This window comes from Bidens hawaiensis, unplaced genomic scaffold (genome assembly GCF_021521415.1).
Source record: "Bidens hawaiensis isolate Kalapana, Puna unplaced genomic scaffold, B.hawaiensis_p1.1 tig00045479_1, whole genome shotgun sequence".
Lineage (NCBI taxonomy): Eukaryota > Viridiplantae > Streptophyta > Magnoliopsida > Asterales > Asteraceae > Bidens > Bidens hawaiensis.
In genome coordinates this window covers 71,971-96,318 of record NW_027498099.1, presented here as the reverse complement: position 1 = coordinate 96,318, position 24,348 = coordinate 71,971, and the positions used below count along the sequence as shown (strand labels likewise).

General features: G+C 36.9%; 2 protein-coding genes and 1 pseudogene across 4 annotated transcripts; 2 read left to right on the top strand and 1 right to left on the bottom strand.

Moving 5' to 3' along the window:
* Nucleotides 1–1,303: 1,303 nt before the first annotated feature.
* LOC143595704 (putative clathrin assembly protein At4g40080) lies at nucleotides 1,304–2,452 on the top strand (annotated as a pseudogene).
* A 1,654-nt stretch (nucleotides 2,453–4,106) lies between these two features.
* LOC143595703 (protein DETOXIFICATION 27-like) lies at nucleotides 4,107–8,221 on the bottom strand. Of its 2 annotated transcripts, XM_077074658.1 has the most exons (8): nucleotides 7,756–8,221; nucleotides 6,416–6,957; nucleotides 5,901–5,987; nucleotides 5,723–5,779; nucleotides 4,991–5,229; nucleotides 4,806–4,924; nucleotides 4,632–4,718; nucleotides 4,107–4,311 (listed from the first exon to the last, which is right to left on the bottom strand). In XM_077074658.1, exons 1-8 carry the CDS (start codon nucleotides 8,032–8,034, stop codon nucleotides 4,264–4,266), a joined length of 1,458 nt encoding a protein of 485 aa, XP_076930773.1. In that variant the 5' UTR covers nucleotides 8,035–8,221; the 3' UTR covers nucleotides 4,107–4,263. The 2 variants fall into 2 exon arrangements, with proteins under 2 accessions (XP_076930773.1, XP_076930771.1); XM_077074656.1 differs by having other exon boundaries at nucleotides 4,806–5,229.
* Nucleotides 8,222–14,921: 6,700 nt separating this feature from the next.
* Nucleotides 14,922–16,056, top strand: LOC143595702 (uncharacterized). 2 transcript variants are annotated; one of them, XM_077074655.1, is made up of 3 exons: nucleotides 14,922–15,157; nucleotides 15,227–15,350; nucleotides 15,396–16,056. In XM_077074655.1, exons 1-3 carry the CDS (start codon nucleotides 15,005–15,007, stop codon nucleotides 15,968–15,970), a joined length of 852 nt encoding a protein of 283 aa, XP_076930770.1. In that variant the 5' UTR covers nucleotides 14,922–15,004; the 3' UTR covers nucleotides 15,971–16,056. The 2 variants fall into 2 exon arrangements, with proteins under 2 accessions (XP_076930770.1, XP_076930769.1); XM_077074654.1 differs by having other exon boundaries at nucleotides 14,922–15,187.
* Nucleotides 16,057–24,348: the final 8,292 nt, after the last annotated feature.

The window sequence follows — 24,348 nt, the reverse complement described above, 5'->3', positions numbered from 1 at the left end:
CAATGTGGCTTGGCTACTTTCTTGTTGAAGAGAGAGAGAGAGAGATGAGTTGCCTGAGAAAACAACGGGTAATATCGTTGTATACTGTTGGGAAAAAAATGCCGACAGTTTTCTTTAGATATCGTCTAAGTTGTCGCCTTTTGATTGGATCTCTTGACGGAATTTGGCAATCAAAAGAAACTAGGGGCCATTTTCGAAACTCCCCCCCCCCCCCTCTTTTGATAATATTGAAAATCAAAAGACCAAATCAATTCTTTAACTTATTGGTTAATTATAGTCTAGGGGCCAATTTTGAAACTCCCATAATATTTTGATATTTTCTATCTAAACATTTGTCCTTTTCTATTTTTAATTCTCCGTGTAATTGCAGTGTCACACATTAATCGCATTTGGACAAATCACAACACCTTTATCTTTAGAATCTTCAATTCATTCACATTATTCACAAATATTATTATTACAATTAATTAATTTCTATACGTGTTGAATTTATCAAACTTGTCACCACTATATTTTTTTTTTTTTTTTTGAAAATTGACTTTCATTAAAAAAAGACACAACCAACGACTATCACCAAGACGGAGAAAGACGCTGAAATCCAAAAACCAAAACCAACAATCACGTTACATCAAATAAACACCAATTTTTCCAATCCACCACCCCTATCTTAGATCTATTTTTGTACCAAAGAAAACCCAAAGATTTTATATCCGCAACCATTTCTGCCACGTTAGTGCTCTTGCCCGAAAAAATCTTTTCATTCCTAGCCCGCCAAATCCTCCAACAAGTAATGATGACAATTCCATGAATAATCAACCTTTTATTCCCCGTCGCACCACAAACCTTATGCACTTCCACCAAATCATTGACATGAAAAACAAATAGTCTAGGGATGTTGCACCATGAACCAATCGCATTCCAAACGGCCATAGAAATGGAACACCCGGTTAACAAGTGCTCGAGCGATTCCTCATTACTCTCACATAAAGCGCAACTATGATCATCACAATACAAATGACGTCTAGCTAAAGCCTGCTTGGTTGGAAGGCTATCCTGAACGGCCCTCCACATAAAAATATTACATTTTTTCGGGACCCAATCGCTCCATTGGAAACTGGAACTCCCAGCGTCCACAACGGACCGCACCATCCATCTTTTAATCGCCGAAACCTCAAACTCTTTGCAGCTACCAACCGCCCAAGACCATGAATCTTCACGGTCAACCATCACCACCCCTTGAAGGAGATCTTCCAACTCCTGCTGTCACCACTATATAACCAAACACATCTAGTTATGTACATCCACAAACCATCATATTCAATGGGCAAATCAAAAAAACTCAAAACCCTCCATTCAATTTTCAAAGACAAAGCCAAAATCATCAAAGCAAGACTCTCAATCACCAATCACACAACCACCTCCATCCAAATAGCCGTCCTCCGCGCCACCACTCGCTCGGCCCCAATCCCCACCACCACCCCACCTCATATCCGCCCTAGTAGCTTTCAGTCATACAACGCATCACGCTGCTTTAGCATGTGTATCCACAATTATCCACCGTCTACACCATCACCACCAACCAGACGTGTATGTAACACTTAAGTCTCTCATAACACTACACCACATGATCATTAACGGTTCTTTTGTGATTAATGAGCAAGTCGTGTCAATGTCAACCACGAGCTTTGGTTTTCTAAACCTCTCGAGATTCGTAGATGACACTAACATGCAGAGACGTGAGTTTTCCTTGTGGGCCCAGTGGTATGCACGTTTTTTGGAAAATAATTTGTCAACATCCGTGATCCTAGGTTGTAACGTATCGTTATCGAAATCCGAACTCGATAAAAAGAAAGAAAAATTAAAATTTTCTTTATATAGTGATTTATTTAAAGAAATTGAAGCACTAGTGTCAACAGTTGAAGAGATATGTAAAGTACCAAAAACGTTACATTGTCAAAAAAATGATATTATTTATGAGGTAACAAGACTAGTGGGAGAAGACTACCGTATGATACAATATCATACAATGAGTCGACTCACCGAGTTGAGTTATAGGATCCACAAGTTTAGCACAAACGAGTTGAACTTGTTGACTCGGTGTTTGGAACGATTGGAGGGGTGTAAGGAGAGATTGACCGAGTTGTTTTTGAATAGGCGACGAAACGAGTTGTTTTGGGAGTTGGAGGCCGAGTTAATGGCTAAACTCGTGAACTCAGTGAGTTGGAAGATGATCGAGTACGAACCCGAGTCAACTCAGTTGAGAAAACAACTCGTGGTATGGTAAGTCGACCGTTGTGAATAATTGCACTTTTGAGAGAGCCATGATTATTCAAAAGTTGATAGGGCCAATGTAATTATTTTTTTGTGACCGTTGTGAATAATTGAAATTGAAAAAAAACAACTTTTGGTAGCAAGTTTCTTTCATTTAAATTTTGTGAGTTTTTTTTCTATTTTTTTTATTATTTTTATTTTATGAAAACACTAACTTCTAGTTATTGTTACAAATTTTATTAGAATTAACCGTAAATACATATTAAATACTAATTAGTATCACGAGTTTAATTCTAACTAATTGATTTAGAGGTGCACAAATCGGGTTCACCTTGAAAACCCGAACCGGTTCGGAACCGGTTTTTTTCACACCGGGTAGAAAATGAAACCGGTTCCAGTCAAGAACCGGTTCGCTTCCCGACCCTAACCGATGCCAGAAATGCAAACTTTTAGGAACCGGTAGGGTTGGAACCGGACCGGTTATTACGTAAAAACCGGTTCCACCGGTTTTTTTTGAAATTCAAACAATATAGCCGTTAGAAACCGGTTCCAACGGCTATATAGCCGTTTTTGACCGATAGAACCGGTTTTATTACTATATTTAGCCATTTTTCATTTTATAAATACCAATGTATGAGTGTGTACTTGTTAAACCACTTCCAAACTATAAAACACACTCCAAAACACATTTAAGCTTAAACCGACAACAAATGGCAACTAATGACGACGTTGTTATGGTGATCGAAACAACAAGATGCCCCGATGTTTGGGTTCATTACGATTTGTGTCTAATGACCGACTCACATGAGATGGCACGTTGCAAATATTGCTCGAAGTTTCTTAAAGCAGTGTCCAACTCTACATTACGAAAACATACGAATAAGTATTGTCGAGAGAAAAGAAGTTTGGATGCTAAAAAAGCGGAAGTGGGAGAATCGTCTGGCTCTACAACCCAAAAATAAGTATTCCCGAATTAAAAACCGGTTCCAACGGCTATATTTTGTATCAAAAACCGGTTCCAACGGCTATATTACCGTTGGAACCGGTTCCAACGGCTAGTTTGACCTGTGTTGACTTTTCAATAAAAACCCGCCGGAACCGGTTTTTTCGGGTAGGAACCGAACCGGTTACAATTAAGAACCGGGTAGGAACCGGGTTGGAACCGATGGGGACATACAAATAGGAGAACCGGGTACAATTTTCGGGTACAAAAATACCCAAACCGGGTATTGGGCCAACCGGGTAGGAACTGGAACCGGTTCCGGTTTGGTTCCACCAGTTAGGTTCCGGAACCGGTTTTTTTGTGCACGTCTAAATTGATTATATCTAATACACTTCACAGTTGGAGTAAAAAGAAATCAAACACTCAAATTGGAGTGAAAAAACAACAATTACGTTGGTATAATAAGAACATACAATATTGAAAAAAATTGTTATGACCTATCACATCATCATGCTAACACCGTAATATGATAATTACGCAACAGTATAACACTATATCAAACTTGATGACTTCAAAGGAAAAAGATAATAAGAGAAAGCTTGGTGTTTATGAGTGATATTCATAAAAAAAAAATTTCGTGTATGTGTGTAAGCATAAGTTTTTTGTTATCATTGCAACATAATTTTTAAACACGTATATGCCTGGTTTTTTTTTAACTTTTTAGACACCGCTATTTACTCGTAAACTTATAAATAAAAGCATCAAATACTCAACTATCACTTAAAGATGAAATCTATACAACACGTCTATTAATATCATTTTAATTGTCGGGTAACATATATGATAATCAAATACAAGATTTTTAATGGATAGTATTTTAGGTATTAACAACAATTATATAACTTCTTTCTTAATTAGCATTTATGATATTAATCAGACAAAAATAGAAAAAACCACGCCCCGTATGAGCTAATAAAATCAGACTTGATCTTGCTTGCTTTGTATCATAGTGACAAGAGTACTCTCTTTGTTGATAACGAACACGAACTCTAACTTGATATTTCTCGATTTACTACTCGGGAGTATGCTTCTTTTGCCTTCGAACAAGTTTCATGAGTTCATAGAGAACAAGAGTTTATGTTAACATACCGTAACACATATTATTCCATGACAAATACCAAAAATAAGCTAAATGTGATGATGATTATGAAGTAGTGCAAGTTAAGTTAAAAATATAGTTTATAAAACAAATAATGCAAGAATGATAAGTGTCTATTTTTTTTCCTCTAAAAAAATTATCAAAGTATGCATGCTCTACATTTATACAACATAATATAACATAACATAACATAAATCAATCTATTTTACTAAATTATTTCCAATGATTCATCATTATATTTTTTATATACTATGGTACCTGTTTATTCCAGTCGCATCTAATAGTTATGATGGCTAGTATCAACGTTTGGACGACTGTCCCACCCAACATTCCAGCCCAAAGACCCTGATTAAATTACCAATAAACGAGTCAGAGTTAAACCTTAGTCCGTTAAACATATGTAAAAACACAAAAATCTTAATGATGCCGAACCTTAATGCCAAAACCAAAAAACCTTTCTAGTACAACACCAAGAGGAAGTCCAACAACATAGTAGCTTCCAAGATTAACAATGGCAACATGGGATTGCCAACCACACCCAAGTGCAACTCCTACAAAAATAAAAAAAAACATCAAGTAATTTGTCAAATAGGACACTAAATGAATGCCTTCCTCACCTGTAAAAACCGGTTGAATACAACTAAAAAGAACGGTGAGCGCTAACAACACCGAAAGCTCGTCAACCATGCTAATCACAATGTTGTTTGATGTAAAGATCATTGCTAGTTTATCGGGAAATGCAAGGATTAGTGCACAAAACAACAGACCGATAATGATAGACGTTAGCAACGATATCTTGGTGGCAAATATTGCTCCTTTCGCATTGCCTGCTCCAAGCTCGTTTGCAACACGAACACTGTTCTCATAAAAAAGTTAAAATTATGTTACAAAACTTCATTTATTTGTGATTAGCAAAATGCAGATAGTTAAATGAAAAATGTAAAACTATAGAATAAAATCATGTTGATAAACTCTAAAGACAATCTTCCCAAATAGAAATGATAAAATTTCATGATTGCTACTCGAAACATGGCATATATATAATCAGGCTTTGAGTTGTCATATATAATTCATTTAATACGCAAGTCGTATTTAGTTTAACTTGTTTAGCTCACTTAACATAACCGGTCAAGTTCATGACTTGTTTAAATATAGTTTTACTTTTAGGTGTCAACCGTTTAAACCCATTTATTTAACATGTTAACAACTTGATTCTAACTCATTAACAATTGAGTCGGGTCCAATGATTTAACCCATAAATTCATCAAATACACGATTGACACGTCTGCGTTTTGCTTTCTCATCGATGTAACAATTATGAAAAAGGTAGTTTGGGACCACAAACGCACCCAGTCGCAGCCAAGAATCCGTATGGAATCATGATCTCCCAACCATAAGAAGTGATGCTGTAGATAAGAGAACAAAACATTGAATCAACAATCATGACATATAGTTTGCAACAAAACATGTTCCCAACCATAAGATTCTATCAACTGAACAAATAAAAAAATGAAAACGAAAGCAAACCATATCGAAAGCGCATCAATATCGATCTCATTGTTCCCCAAGCTTCCAGCTACGATCACCAACACTCGATAGTAAAAGCTCTCCAACCTAAAATATCATACATTGTACATTAGAGTTAAGCTCATTGAAGTTTATAAAATTAAAGTGGTTAGCTATACACACACCGTGTGACATCTAAATATCTAATCCCACATTATTTAAAATAGCCATCAGGATAGAGATTTAACAGCTGTTTTTACCAAAAAAATTTTGAAAGTTTGACCATCTATGGTAAGTACAGCCATCCATACATGGGCAAATGACCATTCTAACCATTTTTAAGTTTCACCCCTAATGGTTAGAATATGTGTCGAAATTTTGTTAAAACGACCGTTCTAACCAATAATTTTCAAAGTTTGACTTTTTTTTGTTTTTGTCTAAACAATCGTTTGATTGTGTGAAATTTAATGGGGGTGGCGTAGCTATAGCATGACCCAAAAATAAAATACCGTACAACTTTTATGCACACAACTTACGCAAGCATAACACTAGAAGCCGCCGATAATTTAAAAAACTCCCATAACCCTGAAAACGCTTGCATAGACAAACCATTCCAAGATTCGCGACACCCACCAAACACCACATACACAAAAAGCCCCAAAACCGACACCCACCACGACACATCAAGCACGATGGCAGCCCCGACAACACCAATCTCGTACTTGTAAACGAAAAACCAATTAGCAAAAAGATGAATCACGAGAGCTAAACCGGACACCCAACCAATCACCGCCGTCTTTAGCTGACACTGCAAGAATCTCACCAAAGAAAACTGAAAAACAAAGCTCATATGCATAGGAATCAACCACATTGCCACAGTTCCTGCCAACTCTGCGACCGCGTCTGGTTGTCCGGTTAGTTTAAGTATTGGTGTTGTGAATATGAATAGTGGTAGCAATAAAACTGAACCTATTAGTAAGACAACCCATGATCGTTGCAAGTATATTCCTAGCATATGAAATTGTTTTGCGCCGTAAGCTTGGCCGCAAAGAGTTTCTAGCGCACTTGCCATACCTAACTATAAAAAATAAAACGTAATCAGTAAAATCTCATTCATAACAAGGTTCATGAGCGTATGATAAAGACAGTTTCCTCTAGCTAGGTATGTGTAGAAAACTGAAATAACAATCCCAATAAAAACCCAAAGGTTTGGTTTTTTATGTTTTTAAGGAAACTGGTTTTTTCAGTTAAATTTCAATTTTGAATCAACCAAAAAAAAAAAATTCGAGGGGGGAGGGGTGGGTTGCCCGAATTGTACCGAAAACGATTTTAAGTAATCTATAATAAATAAATAAATGGTGTAACCCAAGAAAAGTTACTTTGGATTCAAATGTGTAATAATTGATTGATCATTAATTAAAAAAAAATAAAAAAAGAGGCCTTATTTTCAAGCCTAATTTCATTATTTTGGACATTTTTGGGCTCAATATATTCAAGTTTAAATAATAAAACCAGAAAACCAAAATTTAACAAAACCCATTATAAAAACTAAAAACAAAAACCAAATTTCCATTATTGGTTTGATATGAGCCCACACGCCCACACTGACCTATGCAATCTTTTTATCTTCTACTTTCCTTTAAAGATAGAAAGACTGCAACCAAAGCAAAGCTCAATAAAATTATTATTATTATTTTTTTTTATAGGTGAATTTCTTAATCCCTTGTTGGGAGTGTGTTTTGAACCCACAACCTCCCTAAACTTTAGTGTATTAGAAGTTTTGCCTCTACCATTGGACCACAACCCCAATGACAAGATATTCATTTATTTGTATAAAAAAAATATTATTTTGACAAAGTAAATTTATTTGAATTACCAAGAAGCCAAAGGTGATGGAGGTGATGACGGTGGTGGCGAAGGAGATGGCAGCGAGGTCAGTGTCACTAAGGTGCCCGGCGAATGATTGTGTAATGACAGCAAGGGAGTATAAAGAAAGCCGAGAGAAACTTGAAGGACCAGCGATTTTACAAATCTTTTTCGTTTCTACCCATGTTCGTTTAATTACTGAATCTTCGAGGTTCGAATAATATTGTCGTTCGTTGTTGTGGTCGGAGATTGGTGCTAAGAGAGGCTGCTGGCGGTTGTGTTCTTCCATTTCAATTCTCAACGACAAGAGTTTGAGGATGTCATGTCTTTATAACCTATGGCTATGTGAGAATCACATGGTGGTTGGTCATTTGAATAGTGTGACCACTAATGTAACGATCCCCACATGTTGGATTATAAATCTATATCATGTCTTTTTCGATATGCATAATTTATGTGCTTTAAATGGTCATATTGTAAATCTTTAAATGGTTTAAAAAAAGACCTCTAATCTCACTAAAGTTTAAAACGCATGAAAAATGATACCTTGATCGGATGGAGCTCCCCAGTGCTTCGCGTCTGACGAGATGGAATAAGTTTGTGCCTAAAAAGGTAAATATTTTGGTTTGGCGTTTGCTTTTGAATCGTATACCTACTAGACAAAATCTCCGTCTTAAAGGTATATATATATTCATTTATCTTATGTCCGGTTTGTTCGAACTCGGTGGAGACTTGGATCATGCGTTCGGTGGTTGTCTTCAAGTTGGAAAGATTTGGGACGTGATTGGACGTGGTTGGATGTGGTATTTCCATCCAATAAAGGTCCGGAAAGCATCGTTGATTGGTTGGATTCCGCCATATAGTTTAAAAAGAAAAAAAGATGTAGCCGATGCGATTGTGTGTACTGCTTGGTGGTTCATTTGTAGAACTCGAAACGAGGTTATTTTTGGCTCTCGTGAAGGTGATAAAGATCTTATTTTTGATTCCATTGTTTCGGTTTCTTTTTTATGGATTTCATCTTGTAATGTTAAGTTACATTTGAACTGGGTAGAGTGACTCAGAAACCCTTTGCTCCATCTGTAATTCTTGTCCTTCGGGTTAGGCTTTTCTAACCCGAAGTTACGTTATTTCAAGATAGGCTCCTTTGGAACCAACCCAATCAGGCACCATATTTGATATTTGCCAACACACGGAGAAACAAGCAAGCTCCGAGCTTAACAAGATCCTGTTGAAGCCTTACCTTCTGTAAACGGCACCTTCTTCGTCTCATTGTTATCTTTAGGCTCCTATGTAGCCCACGTCCGGCACACGTCAATTTTGTTGCTGTTAAAAAAAATTTCACGGGTTTCAGCGTTAGTCTAAAGTGTTGCCTAACGAGATTGTATATGTGTTTTTGTTTCATCAGTTTTGATCTTCTAAAAGTTATTTTTCCTTGCCTATTTTTGTAAATATTTTGGCCGACGTACTAAGCGTAATTTGAAAACTTTGGGTTTAATTTTCAACCATATGTGTCATATATAATTAAGTCCATTTACTACACGAAGAAACAAATATTATGCATTTGTATTCCACGTTCTTTTTTATTATTCGACATACTAAAACATGTTTAAAATATATTTACTTAGATGTTACGTATTTGCACAAAACATAATAAAATATATATACAAACCAATATATATATGTACTAGACGAGGGCCCGCGCGATGCAGCGGGAAACACTTACATTTGTAATCATGTAACAAGTTATGGATGTTCTGTTCGATTTGAAACCGAAAAAAGTTCAAACCGGTCATTGGTTTGATTTCACCATTGATTTTTTCATTAACTTTTGGCCGATCGTTTTCAATTTTCAAAGGTTTGTTTCGGTTTTCGACGACAAAACCGATTACTAATGGTTTGACCCACGGTTAATTTAAAATCTATTAAAATCAGACAGCAAACGCCCCTACGTAAAATGATATTTTTTAAATGAAAAAACTATAACGATATGATACTCAAATTAAAGATAAAAACATGCTCGTTTTTATAGTATAATTTCCTTAAAAAAGTATAAGCACATGAAAAAGTTATTAATTTTTAAAAATAATGAGATAGGTTGAGTTAAAAATGAAAATAAATATCATATAAGAGTGAAAGATCAAGGATCATAGTTGTAACAATTTTTAAAATTTACAAAAGTTAAGCAAAGTTAAGGGATCAATTATGTAACTATTTAATAACCTCTTTTAGTTGTTGACAAGTTTGCCCTTATCCTAGATGTATTAAAGGTTGTACCATATGTTAATTGATTTGTGAATCCCTTAAAATCAAGGTGTCTTAATTTACCCTTTTTTGATGTATTATATATAGTATATATATATATATATATATATATATATATATATATATATGATCAGGATCATGAGAGAACTTTTTTAAAATTGAGAACTATGAGAACCATTTTGGACCACGAAAAACCCAAAAATAAAAAAAATTATAAAATAAAAAAAAACACAAAAATAAAAAAAGTAAAAAAACCAAAATTCTTATTTTATCATCCCGGTTTCATAAAAAAAACTCGGTTTAGCTAAATTATATACACATATGTATAATATATACATATATGTACATTTACATGTTTTTTTTTGTACACATGTGTATAATTTAAGATAAATGATATTGTACATATGTGTATATTACGTAACTAAAGATTATATAAAATTATACATATGTGTATAATACGACGTTTTTTTATTTATCTTATTTAATTTTATTTTTTTAATGAAACCGGAATAAAATATAAGAATTTTGGTTTTTTTACCTTTTTAAAATTTTTATTATTTTTTGTTTTATGATTTTTTTAAATATTTTTTTATAGGTGTTGTTAGTGATTCAAAATGGAACTGCCTCAATTTACTCTACAGTTTGGATGACCTGGAAAGCTCGAAACTCAGACCTTATTAGGAGAGATATTTGTCGCCATTTAAAAACCGCACATGGCATTTTGCTTTCTTGTGTAATTAGATAAAAAACCGATTAAAGCATTGTAATTGTTCGAATGGTGTTCTCACCAAGTTGGTTACGTATCTTGTAATCGTTTTCTCTTGCTAGCTCCTTAACATTTTTTTTGTTAAAAACAATAAGATTTGATCCGTAGTTTGAAATTGATAGTATAAGTTGAAACCGGTTTGAGAAAAACTAGTTATGTAATACGTTGAATCCTATTTATAATTGGGCCCATTCTGATCCGGGTTAAATTTGGTTTTCTTTTAGAAATTGGTTTCAACCCAAAGCTTTTTAGGCCTAATCAGGTGTTGACTTCCTTTAACCCAATCCAAACCGGTTTTAGAACAGATCTGTCCGGCCCAAAATTTGGTTTATACAACTCTCTATACAAGACTATCAAAGCCCTAATATATGTTTGATTGAGCCCATTAAATTACGGAGGTTGTCTACTTGTCCCTACATCTTTTGATGGGAACAAACCATGGTTTATTGAAGACATATTTTAGTTGTGAGTACTGAGTTGTAACTAGTAACTCTTAAATGAAACTCGAGAACACAACATATTTTTTTCATCCCTCATTTTCCTTTCATTTCCTTCTTAAATGAAATTCGGGAAAACAACATATTTTTTTCATCCCTCATTTTTCTTTCATTTCCTCCTTTAAATGAAACTCGAGAACACAGTGTTAATTCTCACTTTTATATGACCCGGGCTTAACCTTAGCAGCAAAACTATTGTTAACATAAAGTGCGATTACTGACGCTTTTTAAGATAAAAGATAAACGCTGAAAAAATGTACAAACGTAAAGAACGAAAAATGTAATTTACACTTTAGTTATTTTTAATTTATTTATGTTAAAATCTCATTTACTTATTTTTCACTTTTCGTAATTTATTTAATTCATTATAGACTTCATAAGTACAAATTAAAATACATTTAAGTGGATAAATAATATGATAGAAGGAAGCATCTCTCCACTCATGTGTTGCAATTATGTACTTCCACAACTAATCCAATTAAATAAAACAAGTTAGCTTATATAGTCTTTTTTTATATTGTTTTACAAAGATTAAGATATATAAAAGTAAACAAATAGCCACCGGGTAGCTTCATTTTTGAAAATATATATACATATATATATATATACATATATATATATATATATATATATATATTTATTTATAATGTACAAGTTGAATATCCATGATTTCACACATATATTTAATATATAATCGCATATGTCATTATGTAATAATACTATTTTTTAATTCTTGCAAATGAGTATATTTGGTAGAAAGAAGAAAAACGACAAAACTGATATTTAAACTTTGAAAAATAAACTACACACGGTACCATATGAGTTAAAAAGTTCAAAATTTAAATCTAAAATTAATTGACTTTTATGTATTTGAATAGAGAGGGGTACAAAATAAATGAACACTAGACTCGTTAAGACTGGAACAATCAAAAAGCAAGAAATAAACGAACATGACACACAAAGATTTATGTTTAGTCTGAGCTAACCTACGTCCACATGCTACAACCAGAACTTTAATATTGTCTCTCAACACCCGTGATAAGGAATTACAAGTGCTGCATATGAATATACAGAGACAGATGTATAGAATTTATAAGTTAGAAAACAATATAAATAAACAGTCTCAAACAAAAAAGAGTATAATAATCAGCCTATAAGCCTCCCTCATCTTCAATCTCTATTAAGTCTAACAATTATCTTCTTTTTTTATTTAGACCAGACCAAACCAAGATGGTATCCGCAAATCCAATAATTAGTAATCTAGTACGTATGTTTATCATTTGATTACTTATATATAGTTATCTACTATACATCAAATACATGGGTGTTATGCGGTTTATTTAGTTCTATGCTTAAAACTAGTTTCGTATCTTACAATCACATAAATGGTCGTAAATATTTAAATTATATAAAAAAGACTTAGAATACTCATAAACTTCTTATTTTTCTGGAAAAAAAACATATAAATGAAAGAATGAAGGTATTTTTCAGATAGATATGTTGTATGTATAATTTAACACTTTTGAATACAATTTAATCAAATATATTAAAATATAAGTCAACTTTTTCTTAAGTAATACAACGTTACAAAAGCTACCTAACAAATAAACAACCTAACCCCCGGGCCCTATTCCTATCCAAAAAAAAAAAAATATATAGAAAGATCCAGCACCAAACCCACTCTATTTTTCACATGGTGTGAGTAAACACATAGGAGGTTGTGTGAGTAAACACATAGGAGGTTATGCGATACGTGGTGTCCCAGTCAACGATTGAGAGTATTTTAAAAAATGGTTTAGTGGTAAAAAGCCTGAAAACCCTCTTACGATAATTATCTAATCAAACCTTCTCTCTAACAACCTCTCGTTGTGTACACCATGAGCACCTCCAAAACAAGCACGAAAACAAGGAAGGGGCGGTGTGCAACTCGTTGTGGACCACGTTTTGGGAGAAAAACGTGACCACTACGTATGGTATTACTAATTTTAACGCCCTTCGCTTTAATCCATTTTTTCATAAAAATGGTGAGAATCATACAAATATTTATACATTTTACTAGCTTGATACCCGTGTATTATATGGGTATTTGATGAAATTTTATTTTTAATTTTTAAATCCCATGTTCTGAAAAGTTTATACCTAAGGACTACATTTGTAAGATTATAGTTACAAAACTGATATACACATTTGTATATGTGTGAGTTTTTAATGGAAAGAAGTAGTTGCATTTATTTATATACTCATGATTATCATACAAGTAACATCATTCTATAAAATGCTAAAATAACACTTTTTAATGTAAGACCTAAACCCGCGTATATATATAAAGACTCATTGTTTAAATTAACTAAATAAACATTTTGTAAGGTTACATCTAGAATTTATGCGTTGTTATTATAGGAATATTAATTTTCTATTAATGGCACAAGTTGCAATAACAATAACTCTAAGAAACTTTGACCAATAATTTGGCCATGTGATCACAAAGTTTTTTTTTTTTTAACAATTTTCACTAATAAAACGTTGTAATATATAGGTGTAGGTCTAAGATTCTTTAGAGATTGTTCAATGCATCCGGATTTACTTAAATGTAAGTTATAATCATATATTTGTGTTATTATCCGGATTTACTTAATAGCGCACTTGCTAATCATACTTCTAAATTCGTATATATGTCCACCGACTTCAGTATAACTATTATAGAAGATGGACAAATATCAAATACGAAAAAGAAACAATTATACTCGTTACGATATCATTTTCATTATGTCATCCCTACAAATCTCATCCATAACTCTAAAATAATAAGGATTCAAAATTTGGAACACGACACAAAATAAAATCAAACATGTTTCTTTTACTTATTTGGAAAGTGCATGTCTCCTCCACCTACTCGGCTACTCCTCAATCCACTAATAAAAAGAAAATAAACATATAAAATGTGACTGCTGTCAAGCATGTTGTTAGTACTTTATATTTCCAATATTACAATGCGGGTCGGGTCGGGTCGGGTCACATGTAGCTTAATTCAACCAAATTCCTTTTTTAATGGAAGAAGTGAATGAATTCAATTATTATTAAGTTGTATTTCGTTGATCATGACAGGGTGGTAGTTAGCTAAAGTAATCTTCCATTTACATGATATAACAGCTAATTGCACATTAACTTTTTATATAATATGTACAAGTGTTAATATTAATCATTATTATATATATTTATGTGTGTGTTTATATAATATGCACGTCTTGAACATAATGCATAACACAAAAATAATCTTGAAGTAACGTTATTTTGACGTTACTTCTAATCTCGTGAAAATACAAGGGCAAAAGTAAAATTGCACTAATTTTGACGTTATTTTACTAATCTCGTGAAAATAACGTTAAAAGTGGCGGAAGGTTAATCAGGCATCATGTGGTGGCGTTGATAGCCGAAAGACAAGGGCACATGCACCGATCAGCCGGTGTCCCGATGATTGAGTGCTATGTGCCTTATGTCCAAGGCTTGATGCAAAACTACTATCGAGCCGGGGGTCTCACCGGAAGCAGCCTCTCTATCCCTATGGGATAGAGGTAAGGCTGTCTACATCTTACCCTCCTCAGACCCTACCATAGCATTGCTATTGGTGGGATATACTGAGTACGATGATGATGATGATGATGACAAAAATAATCTTGAAACCGTATATATAAGTTGTTTCATCCTCATATTGTATCACCAACTCATTTTTGAGCATGGGAGGTTCAAGGAAATTGACCATGGCTTATCCTTACCATTCTCCTCCGCCGCCTTCTCCACCGCCTCCAACCCCTGCATGTCCACCACTACCACCGCCTCCACCACTACCTCCACCTCCACCTGTGTGTCCTCCGCCTCCACCACCACCGGTACCATGTCCTCCACCCCCACCAATTCCGGTTGCATGTCCTCCTCCACCAATACCAGGACATGGGAAGACACCGCCAGCTTACCCTCCTAAAGCTTCTCCACCAAAACTGTCTTATCCACCCCACGATCCAGCTCACCCGCCTAAGGGCCCAAAGCCACCGACTCCAAGTGGACCAGCTAGTCCACCTAAAGGTCCAAAACCACTAACTCCAGGTGGACCAGTTAGTCCACCTAAAGAAGCAAAACCACCAACTCCAGGTGGACATGCTTATCCACCAAAGGGACCTAAGCCACCAACCCCTGGACCAGCTTATCCACCTAAGGGCCCAAAACCTCCAACACCAAGTGGGCCAGCTAGCCCACCTGGTAAATCTAAGCCTCCAACACCAGGTGGACCAGCTAATCCACCTAAAGGATCAAAACCACCAACTCCAGGTGGGCCAGCTTATCCACCAAACGGATCAAAACCGCCTAAGCCTGGTACTCCAGGCGGTTGGCCTCCTAAAGCACAACCTCCTCTGCCATATGGACCCACCGTCCCACCTCCACAACCATACAATGCTGTCCCACCATCCAGTAACATCCTAACACCACCGACACCACCAGGTGGCGGTGGTGGCAAAGACCACACTGTCGTCATTGCAGTGTGTGCATCATTAGGTGGTGTATTTTTCCTAGCATTCTTAGCTGCAGGACTCTTTTGCTTGGCTAAGAGGAAGAAGAAGCCAATATTAGTTTCGACAGCAGCTCCATACGGTCATGGTAGCGGAGGACATGGAGGTGGTGGTGCTCCTGGTGGCGAACCATGTTAATCCTTTTCAAAATAATAATATTGAGCTTGTTTTATAAATCATTTATGATTGCTTTGTGGGATTCAAACACTTTGATGTTTTTGCAACTAGTAATATTCTATGTATTGAGTGTTGTAGGTTACATTAGAGATGTTCAACGAAACCGGTTCCTGGAACCGAACCGGACCCGAACCGGTTCCTACCCGTTTTTTGTAGGAACGGACCCTATCTGATTCAACCCGATGATCCGTGACCGGTTCTTGCATTTCTGAGTGGGGGCGGGTAGGAATCGGAACCGAACCGGAACCGGTTCTGGAACCGAACCATCCGGAACCGGTTCCTAACCGGTTCTAGCCGTTTGATCGAATATAGCCGTTGGAAATCGTTTTTTTGGCCGTTTTTTGACCGTTGGGGTCAAAAATAGCCGTTTTTTGGCTCCTCCAAGCACCCCACTACTAGTATAAATAGTATTTGGTGTCATGGGTTCATCACAACACTCAAAACGCAAACCCGAACGCAAAAAAATACAAAAAAACGCTATTACAACGTTTTGAGTTCTCTAATCTCTTGTTTTCTCTTCTTCTATATTCATATTTGTTGTTATGGCTGCCTCACAATCATCGGTTGGTCAAGGTTCCAACGCCGAACCAAGTTTCGTTCGTATTGTACCTCATAATCGTAATCAAGAGATTTTGTGCAATTGGGATTTGGTTGAATTGAGTGACCATTCATTGAAGGCTCGGTGCAAGTTTTGTGGGATTTATTTAAACCCACTTTCGAATTCAAATTTGAAGAAATACATCGAAAAACTGTATTGCAAGGCGTTGAAAAAGAACGTCGATTCGCAACAAACGTAAATGGATAGTGAAGGCGGAATATTTATATACCAAATTGATCGAGTTCAAGATCGTATGGCGAAGTTTGTGATTCAAGAAGCTTTGCCGTTTAGCCACTTCGACAACCCTCGCTTAACCGCCATGATTCGAGATACGCTTCAACCACAATACACTCACGTAAGTCGTCATACTCTTAAACGTTATTGTTTAAAATTGTGGAAGAAGGCCAAAGAGGTGCTAATTGCATATTTAGAAAATATAAATACGAGAATAAACTTAACTAGTGATGTTTGGTCGGCTCCACATGGTCTACCCGAATCTTATCTTTGTGTTACCGCTCATTGGGTAGACCCATCATCGTGGGAAATGATGAAACGCACCATTGCTTTCGAACTCTTTGAGTATCCACAAACGGGAGATAATTTGTTTGAAATTTTAGATTATGTTATAAAAACTTATAAACTAGAAAATAAAATATTTTCAATGGCATTTGATAACGCGTCGAATAATACATCGGCGGTTGATAAATTAAAATTAAAATATACGCCGATTTGGAATGGTGTATTTTTTCACTCAAGGTGTGTTGCACATATCATTAATTTAATCGTGCAAGACGGACTTGCTTCGGATGAGGTTACATCGGTTATAAACGATTTTAGACTAATGATACATGAAGTTTTTAAGAAAAGTAAAAAAAGACAAATGGAATATAGAAAATTTTGTAAAGATACGGGAAGAAAAGCTTTGGGAGCTAATTGGGATATACCTCATCGATGGAATTCCAATTGCATAATGTTTCAAAGTGCTTTGAAACAAAGAGAAACTTTACAAATGTTTCATTCTAGTCTTGCCGAGAATGATTTGGCAATCCTCTTTTCAAATGAGAAATGGGAAATTATCAATGACTTATCGACTTTTCTTGAAGTTTTTAAACATCAACTACGAAACTATCGGGAACGTATTATCCGACAAGTCCCTTGGTTCTTTCGGAGTTATTTTTAATCGTTAACAATCTTAAAGAATTTGAAAATAAAAGTCCAATGTTTTCAAACATCATATTACCAATGAAGTTTAAATTAAAAAAATATTTTCTTGAATTGCCACCGGTTTTTACTTGCGCCGCCGCTTTAAACCCAATGTTAAATGTTACGGGGGTTGAATGTGTGATAGACGAAATTTTTTCAGCCTTAGATATGCATGAAGTTGACCCAAACTTTTCAACAGAGGCAAAAAATGATTTTAACTTGAATTTTAAATTTATGTATGACTTTTATTTAAATAAATATGGGTCAAACATACACATGACTATGCCGGGGGGGTCTTCATCAAGTTCAAGTGCTACTAGAGTACGAGATCCCATGATTAGCCTTATGAACACCGTTCGCAATGTAACGGCTAAAAAACAAAGGGGTAACACCCCTTCAAGCGAACTAGGAAGGTATAGTGCAAATGATTACTCTACAGGTTTATCCGAAGAGGAATATGGAACTTTTGATGTTTTGGCTTGGTGGAAGGTAAAGGAAACCGAGTTTCCGATTCTTGCCACCATGGCCCGTGATTTACTAACCGTCCAAGCTTCTACGGTAGCTTCGGAATCCGCCTTTTCTCTTAGTGGCAGGGTAATATCGGTGAGAAGAACAAGACTAAATTCGGAGTCGGTGGAGATGTGCATTTGCTTAAAGGATCACTTGGACTCAATCGATCGTATTCAACACGTAACCACTCTCGAAGATGAAACACCACTTGATGTTCGAGTGCACGACGAACAAGAAGGCATTTCTACAAGTAATTCCGAGGAAGAAGTCGCAACTGATGAATGTTCCCACTGATGAGTATTCCTCATCAGTGGCAACCTTCAGTAGTTGTCATCAGTGGCAGCTTTCCCACTGATTCAACTGATGACTGTTCCCACTGATGAGTATTCCTCATCAGTGGCAGTCTTCAGTAGTTGTGATCAGTGGCAACCTTCAGTAGTTGTCATCAGTGGCAACCTTCAGTAGTTATCATTAGTGGCAACCTTCAGTAGTTGTCAACTTGTCATCAGTGGCAACCTTCAGTAGTTGTCTTCAGTGGCAACCTTCAGTAGTTGTCTTCAGTGGCAAACATCTTCAGTAGTTGTCTTTTCTTCATCAGTTAATTGTTTATTTTTATGTTAATTGTTTTTTTATTTTTAATGTTATACAAATACGAATCGTAGTTTAGAATCCAAATCGCAAAAGAAAAACGAAAAAAAAAAAAAATTTTACACTGTAACCGGTTGGAACCGGTTACGGTACAGGAACCGGGTTAGGAACCGGTAAGAACCAGTTAGATAGGTTAGGGGTCCGAGGGTGGGAGAACCGGTTCGGTTCCCTAACCGGTTCGAGCCTGGAACCGGTTTAAAAGGGGGTTTTGAATATAGGAACGTCCCAAACCGTTTTGAACATGCCTAGGTTAGATGCGAAAAGGGTTTGTTTTTTTAGTTAGGGTTCATGAAATTCAAGATTTGTACTTATTTTATTCAATAAAAGTTGTAAAATGTCTACTTTAATTATTTGTTTAATTGCATGTGTGATCTTTTTAAAGATATTACATTGACATTAATTGTAAGTGATTAAATGTCATAAATAGATCATATGACGAGCAATGTCATATCGTTAGTGATTAAAGTCAGTAAGTCATACCGTTAGTGTATAAAATTTCAAATATATTTTTCTTATCAGAAAATATTCACACTTAAGGCAATGTCATATCCAAAAAGTATATTGTAAAATATATACAGTTCATAAGTTCTATTAGAAGGTTTTTAACAAGTTCAGTAAAAATATGAATTTTTTTAAAAAGTCGGTTTTTCATTCAAATATAAATGTGGGCAATGTCATATCCAAAAAGTATATTGTAAAATATATACAGTTCATAAGTTCTATTAGAAGGTTTTTAACGAGTTCAGTAAACATATGAATTTTTTTAAAAAGTCGGTTTTTCATTCAAATATAAATGTGATCTACAACCTTGCTTTATTTTGATACTTTAAAATTTTTATTCTGAAAATATGTTTGAATTATGTAAATTTGTTTTCCTCCGGCTCTAGTTTGTAGCCACAAACCTTGCTCATGGACTTGAGCTCCACACAATGCAAGCAAGTTTGTCTCCTCAAGTATGCCAACGCCCACATAGATCCAGACCTCGGGTTTCACCTGTTCAAGTTGTGGGTGCTCTAAAACCAACTATGTTTTTGTTCTAAGTTTTTATGTTTACACATTACACGTATATCCAAAGACACATAAATATTTAAAAACATTTACCATCCAACTCTAGTAACGAATGACTGACTTGATTAACGAGCCAAATCTCAAATCAGATAAACCCATTTATCATAAGAATAATCACCTTTCACTTTATTATATGTTCTCCAAAATATATAATATGTTCATATAACATGAATCATATAATGAATAATCACCTTTCTAATTCCACCACAAAAGTATTTACCAACATAAAATTCTATCAAAACAACCCAAATTATCAAAAATCACAATGCAAAAAAATATCTATCTATAAATTGGATGTGGCTCAATGATAGAGCACTCACTTTACTAGTGAGAGGTAGGAGTTCAAACCTCACTTTCACCAATTTATATGAGAGATATGATCAGGGATGACCCTGGCTTTCCAGGGTTCGAGTCCTGATCTCACCCGGTTTTACCAGCTCCTCGTTGTCGTGCCATTAGGCGGGCGTGGGGGTCGGGTTTTATCCGGTGAATTATCCCTCAATAGGGGGGGGGGGATCGCTAGGGGCTACCTTTGGCCAATGGGGGCCGCGTACGGAGTACCCGGCGTTACTTAGTTGGTCGTTCAAAAAAAAAATATCTATGTTATAAATAGAATGTAGGTACACCGTCAGTCCGAAAAAACTGATTATGGGGCTATTCACCGAATCTAACCATATTTTCAGTCCTGGCGACCTCCATCGAATATTTTATGACCCTACGAAATAATCGGATCAATTAAATGTCCTTAAAGCCTTCCCGTGACCAGTTTGAACTTTTGCTACTACGGCCAAAGGGGCAGGTACACCGTCAGCCCGAAAAAACTGATTATGGGACTATTCACGGAATCTGACCTTATTTTCGTTCCTAGCGACCTCCATCGAATATTTTATGACCATTCGAAAGAATCGGATCAATGAAATATCCCTAGAGCCTTCTCGTGGCCCGTTCGAAATTTTGCTACTACGGCCAAAGGGGTAGTAGGTACAACGTCAGCCCGAAAAAACCAATTATGGGACTATTCACGGAATCTGACCATATTTTCGGTCCTGGCGACCTCCATCGAATATTTTATGACCCTACGAAAGAATCAGAGCAATGAAATGTCACTAGAGCCTTCACGTGGCCCGTTCGAAATTTTGCTACTACGGCCAAAAGGGTAGGTACACTGTCAGCCCGAAAAAACTGATTATGGGGCTATTCACGGAATCTGGCCATATTTTCGGTCTTGGCGACCTCCATCGAATATTTTATGGCCCTACGAAAGAATCGGATCAATGAAATGTCCCTAAATCCTTACCGTGGCTCGTTCGAAATTTTGCTACTACGACCAAAAGGGTAGGTACACCGTCAGCCCGAAAAAACTGATTATAGGGTTATTCACGGAATATGACCATATTTTCGGTCATGGTGACCTCAATCTAATATTTTATAACCCAACGAAAGAATCGGATCAATGAAACGTACCTAGAGCCTTCCAGTGGCCCGTTCGAAATTTTGCTACTACAGCCAAAAGGGTAGGTACACCGTCAGCCCGAAAAAACTGATTATGAGGCTATTTACAGAATCTGACCATATTTTTGGTCCTGGAGACCTCCATCGAATATTTTAGGAACCTACGAAAGAATCGGATCAATGAAATGTCCCTAAAGACTTCCCGTGGCCCGTTCGAAATTTTGCTACTATGGCCATCGGGGTAGGTACACCGTCGGCCCGAAAAAACTGATTGTGGGGCTATTCACCGAATCTGACCATATTTTCGGTCCTGGCGACCTCCATCGAATATTTTATGACCCTACGAAAGAATCGGATCAATGAAATGTCCCTAGAGCCATCCCGAGGTCGGTTCGAAATTTTGCTACTATGGCCATAGGGGTAGGTACACCGTCAGCCTGAAAAATCTGATTTTGGGGCTATTCACCGAATCTGACCATATTTTCGGTCCAGGCGACCTCCATCGAATATTATATGACCCTACGAAAGAATCGGATCAATGAAATGTCCCTAGAGAATTCCCGTGGTCGGTTCGAAATTTTGCTACTACGGCCGAAAGGGTAGGTACACCGTCAGCCCGAAAAAACTGATTTTGGGGCTATTCATCGAATCGGACCATATTTTCGGTCCTGGCGACCTCCGTCGAATATTTTATGAACCTACGAAAGAATGGGATCATTGAAATGTACCTAGAGCCTTCCCGTGGCCCGTTCGAAATTTTGCTAATTCGGCCAAAGGGGTAGGTACACCGTCAGCCCGAAAAACTGATTGTGGGGCTATTCACGGATTTTGACCATGTTTTCGGTCTTGGCGACCTCCATCGAATTTTTATGAACCTACGAAAGAATCGGATCAATGAAATGTCCCAAAAGCCTTCCCGTGGCCAGTTCGAAATTTTGCTACTACGTCCAAAGGGGTAGGTACACCGGGAGCCCGAAAAACTGATTGTGGGGCTATTCACGGATTTTGACCATGTTTTCGGTCTTGGCGACCTCCATCGAATTTTTTATGAACCTACGAAAGAATCGGATCAATGAAATGTCCCTAGAGCCTTCCCGTGGCCAGTTCGAAATTTTGCTACTACGGCCAAAGTGGTAGGTACACCGTCAGCCCGAAAAAACTGATTATGGGGATATTCATCGAATCTAACCATATATTCGGTTCTAGCGACCTCCATCGAATATTTTATGACCTTACGAAAGAATCAGATCAATGAAATGGCCCTAGATCCTTCCCGTGGTCCGTTTGAAATTTTGCTACTATGGCCAAAGGGGTAGGTACACCGTCAGCCCGAAAAAACTGATTATGGGGCTATTCACGGAATCTGACCATATTTTCGGTCTTGACGACCTCCATCGAATATTTTATGGCCCTACGAAAGAATCGGATCAATGAAATGTCCCTAGAGCCTTCTCGTGGCCCGTTCGAAATTTTGCAACTACGGCCAAAGGGGTAGGTACACCGTCAGCCCGAAAAAACTGATTGTGGGGCTATTCACCGAATCTGACCATATTTTCGGTCCTGGCGACCTCCATCGAATATTTTATTACCCTACGAAAGATTCGGATCAAAGAAATGTCCCTAGAGCCTTCCGTGGCCCGTTCGATGTTTTGCTATTACGGCCAAAGGGGTAGGTACACCGTCAGCCCGAAAAAACTGATTGTGGGGCTATTCACCGAATCCGACCATATTTTATGTCCTGGCAACCTCCATCCAATATTTTATGACCCTACGAAATAATTGGATCAATGAAATGTCCCTAGAGAATTCCCTTGTCGGTTCGAAATTTTTCTACTACGGACAAAAGGGTAGGTACACCGTCAGCCCGAAAAAACTGGTTATGGGGCTATTCACCGAATCTGACCATATTTTCGGTCCTAGCGACCTCCATCGAATATTATATGACCTTACGAAAGAATCGGATGAAAGAAATGTCCCTAGAGCCTTCCCGTGGCCCGTTCGATGTTTTGCTACTACGGCCAAACGGGTAGGTACACCGTCAGCCCGAAAAAACTGATTGTGGGGCTATTCACCGAATCCGACCATATTTTCTGTCCTGGCAACCTCCATCCAATATTTTATGACCCTACGAAATAATTGGATCAATGAAATGTCCCTAGAGAATTCCCTTGTCGGTTCGAAATTTTTCTACTACGGACAAAAGGGTAGGTACACCGTCAGCCCGAAAAAACTGGTTATGGGGCTATTCACCGAATCTGACCATATTTTCGGTCCTAGCGACCTCCATCGAATATTATATGACCTTACGAAAGAATCGGATGAAAGAAATGTCCCTAGTGCCTTCCCGTGGCCCGTTCGATGTTTTGCTACTACGGCCAAACGGGTAGGTACACCGTCAGCCCGAAAAAACTGATTGTGGGGCTATTCACCGAATCCGACCATATTTTCTGTCCTGGCAACCTCCATCCAATATTTTTGACCCTACGAAATAATTGGATCAATGAAATGTCCCTAGAGAATTCCCGTGGTCGGTTCGAAATTTTGCTTCTACGGACAAAAGGGTAGGTACACCGTCAGCCCGAAAAAACTGGTTACGGGGCTATTCACCGAATCTAACCATATTTTCGGTCCTGGCGACCTCCATCGAATATTATATGAGCCTACGAAAGAATCGGATCAACGAAATGTCCCTAGAGAATTCCAGTGGTCGGTTCGAAATTTTGCGACTAAGGCCGAAGGGGTAGGTACACCGTTAGCCCGAAAAAACTGATTGTGGGGCTATTCACGGAATCTGACCATATTTTCGGTCCTGTCGACCCCATCGAAAATTTTATGACCCTACTAAAGATTCGGATCAAAG

Bases quoted from the DNA above. Each gene is read 5' to 3' on its own strand.
- LOC143595702 (XM_077074654.1), top strand. From the start codon at position 15,005: ATGGGAGGTTCAAGGAAATTGACCATGGCTTATCCTTACCATTCTCCT. The intron at 15,188-15,226 runs GTTGCATGTCCT...GGACATGGGAAG, and splicing joins CTCCACCCCCACCAATTCCG to ACACCGCCAGCTTACCCTCC. The intron at 15,351-15,395 runs GTCCAAAACCAC...GTCCACCTAAAG, and splicing joins ACCAGCTAGTCCACCTAAAG to AAGCAAAACCACCAACTCCA.
- LOC143595703 (XM_077074656.1), bottom strand. From the start codon at position 8,034: ATGGAAGAACACAACCGCCAGCAGCCTCTCTTAGCACCAATCTCCGAC. The intron at 5,988-6,415 runs GTAAGTTGTGTG...ATGATATTTTAG, and splicing joins GCTTCTAGTGTTATGCTTGC to GTTGGAGAGCTTTTACTATC. The intron at 5,780-5,900 runs GTTTGCTTTCGT...TCTTATCTACAG, and splicing joins ATTGATGCGCTTTCGATATG to CATCACTTCTTATGGTTGGG.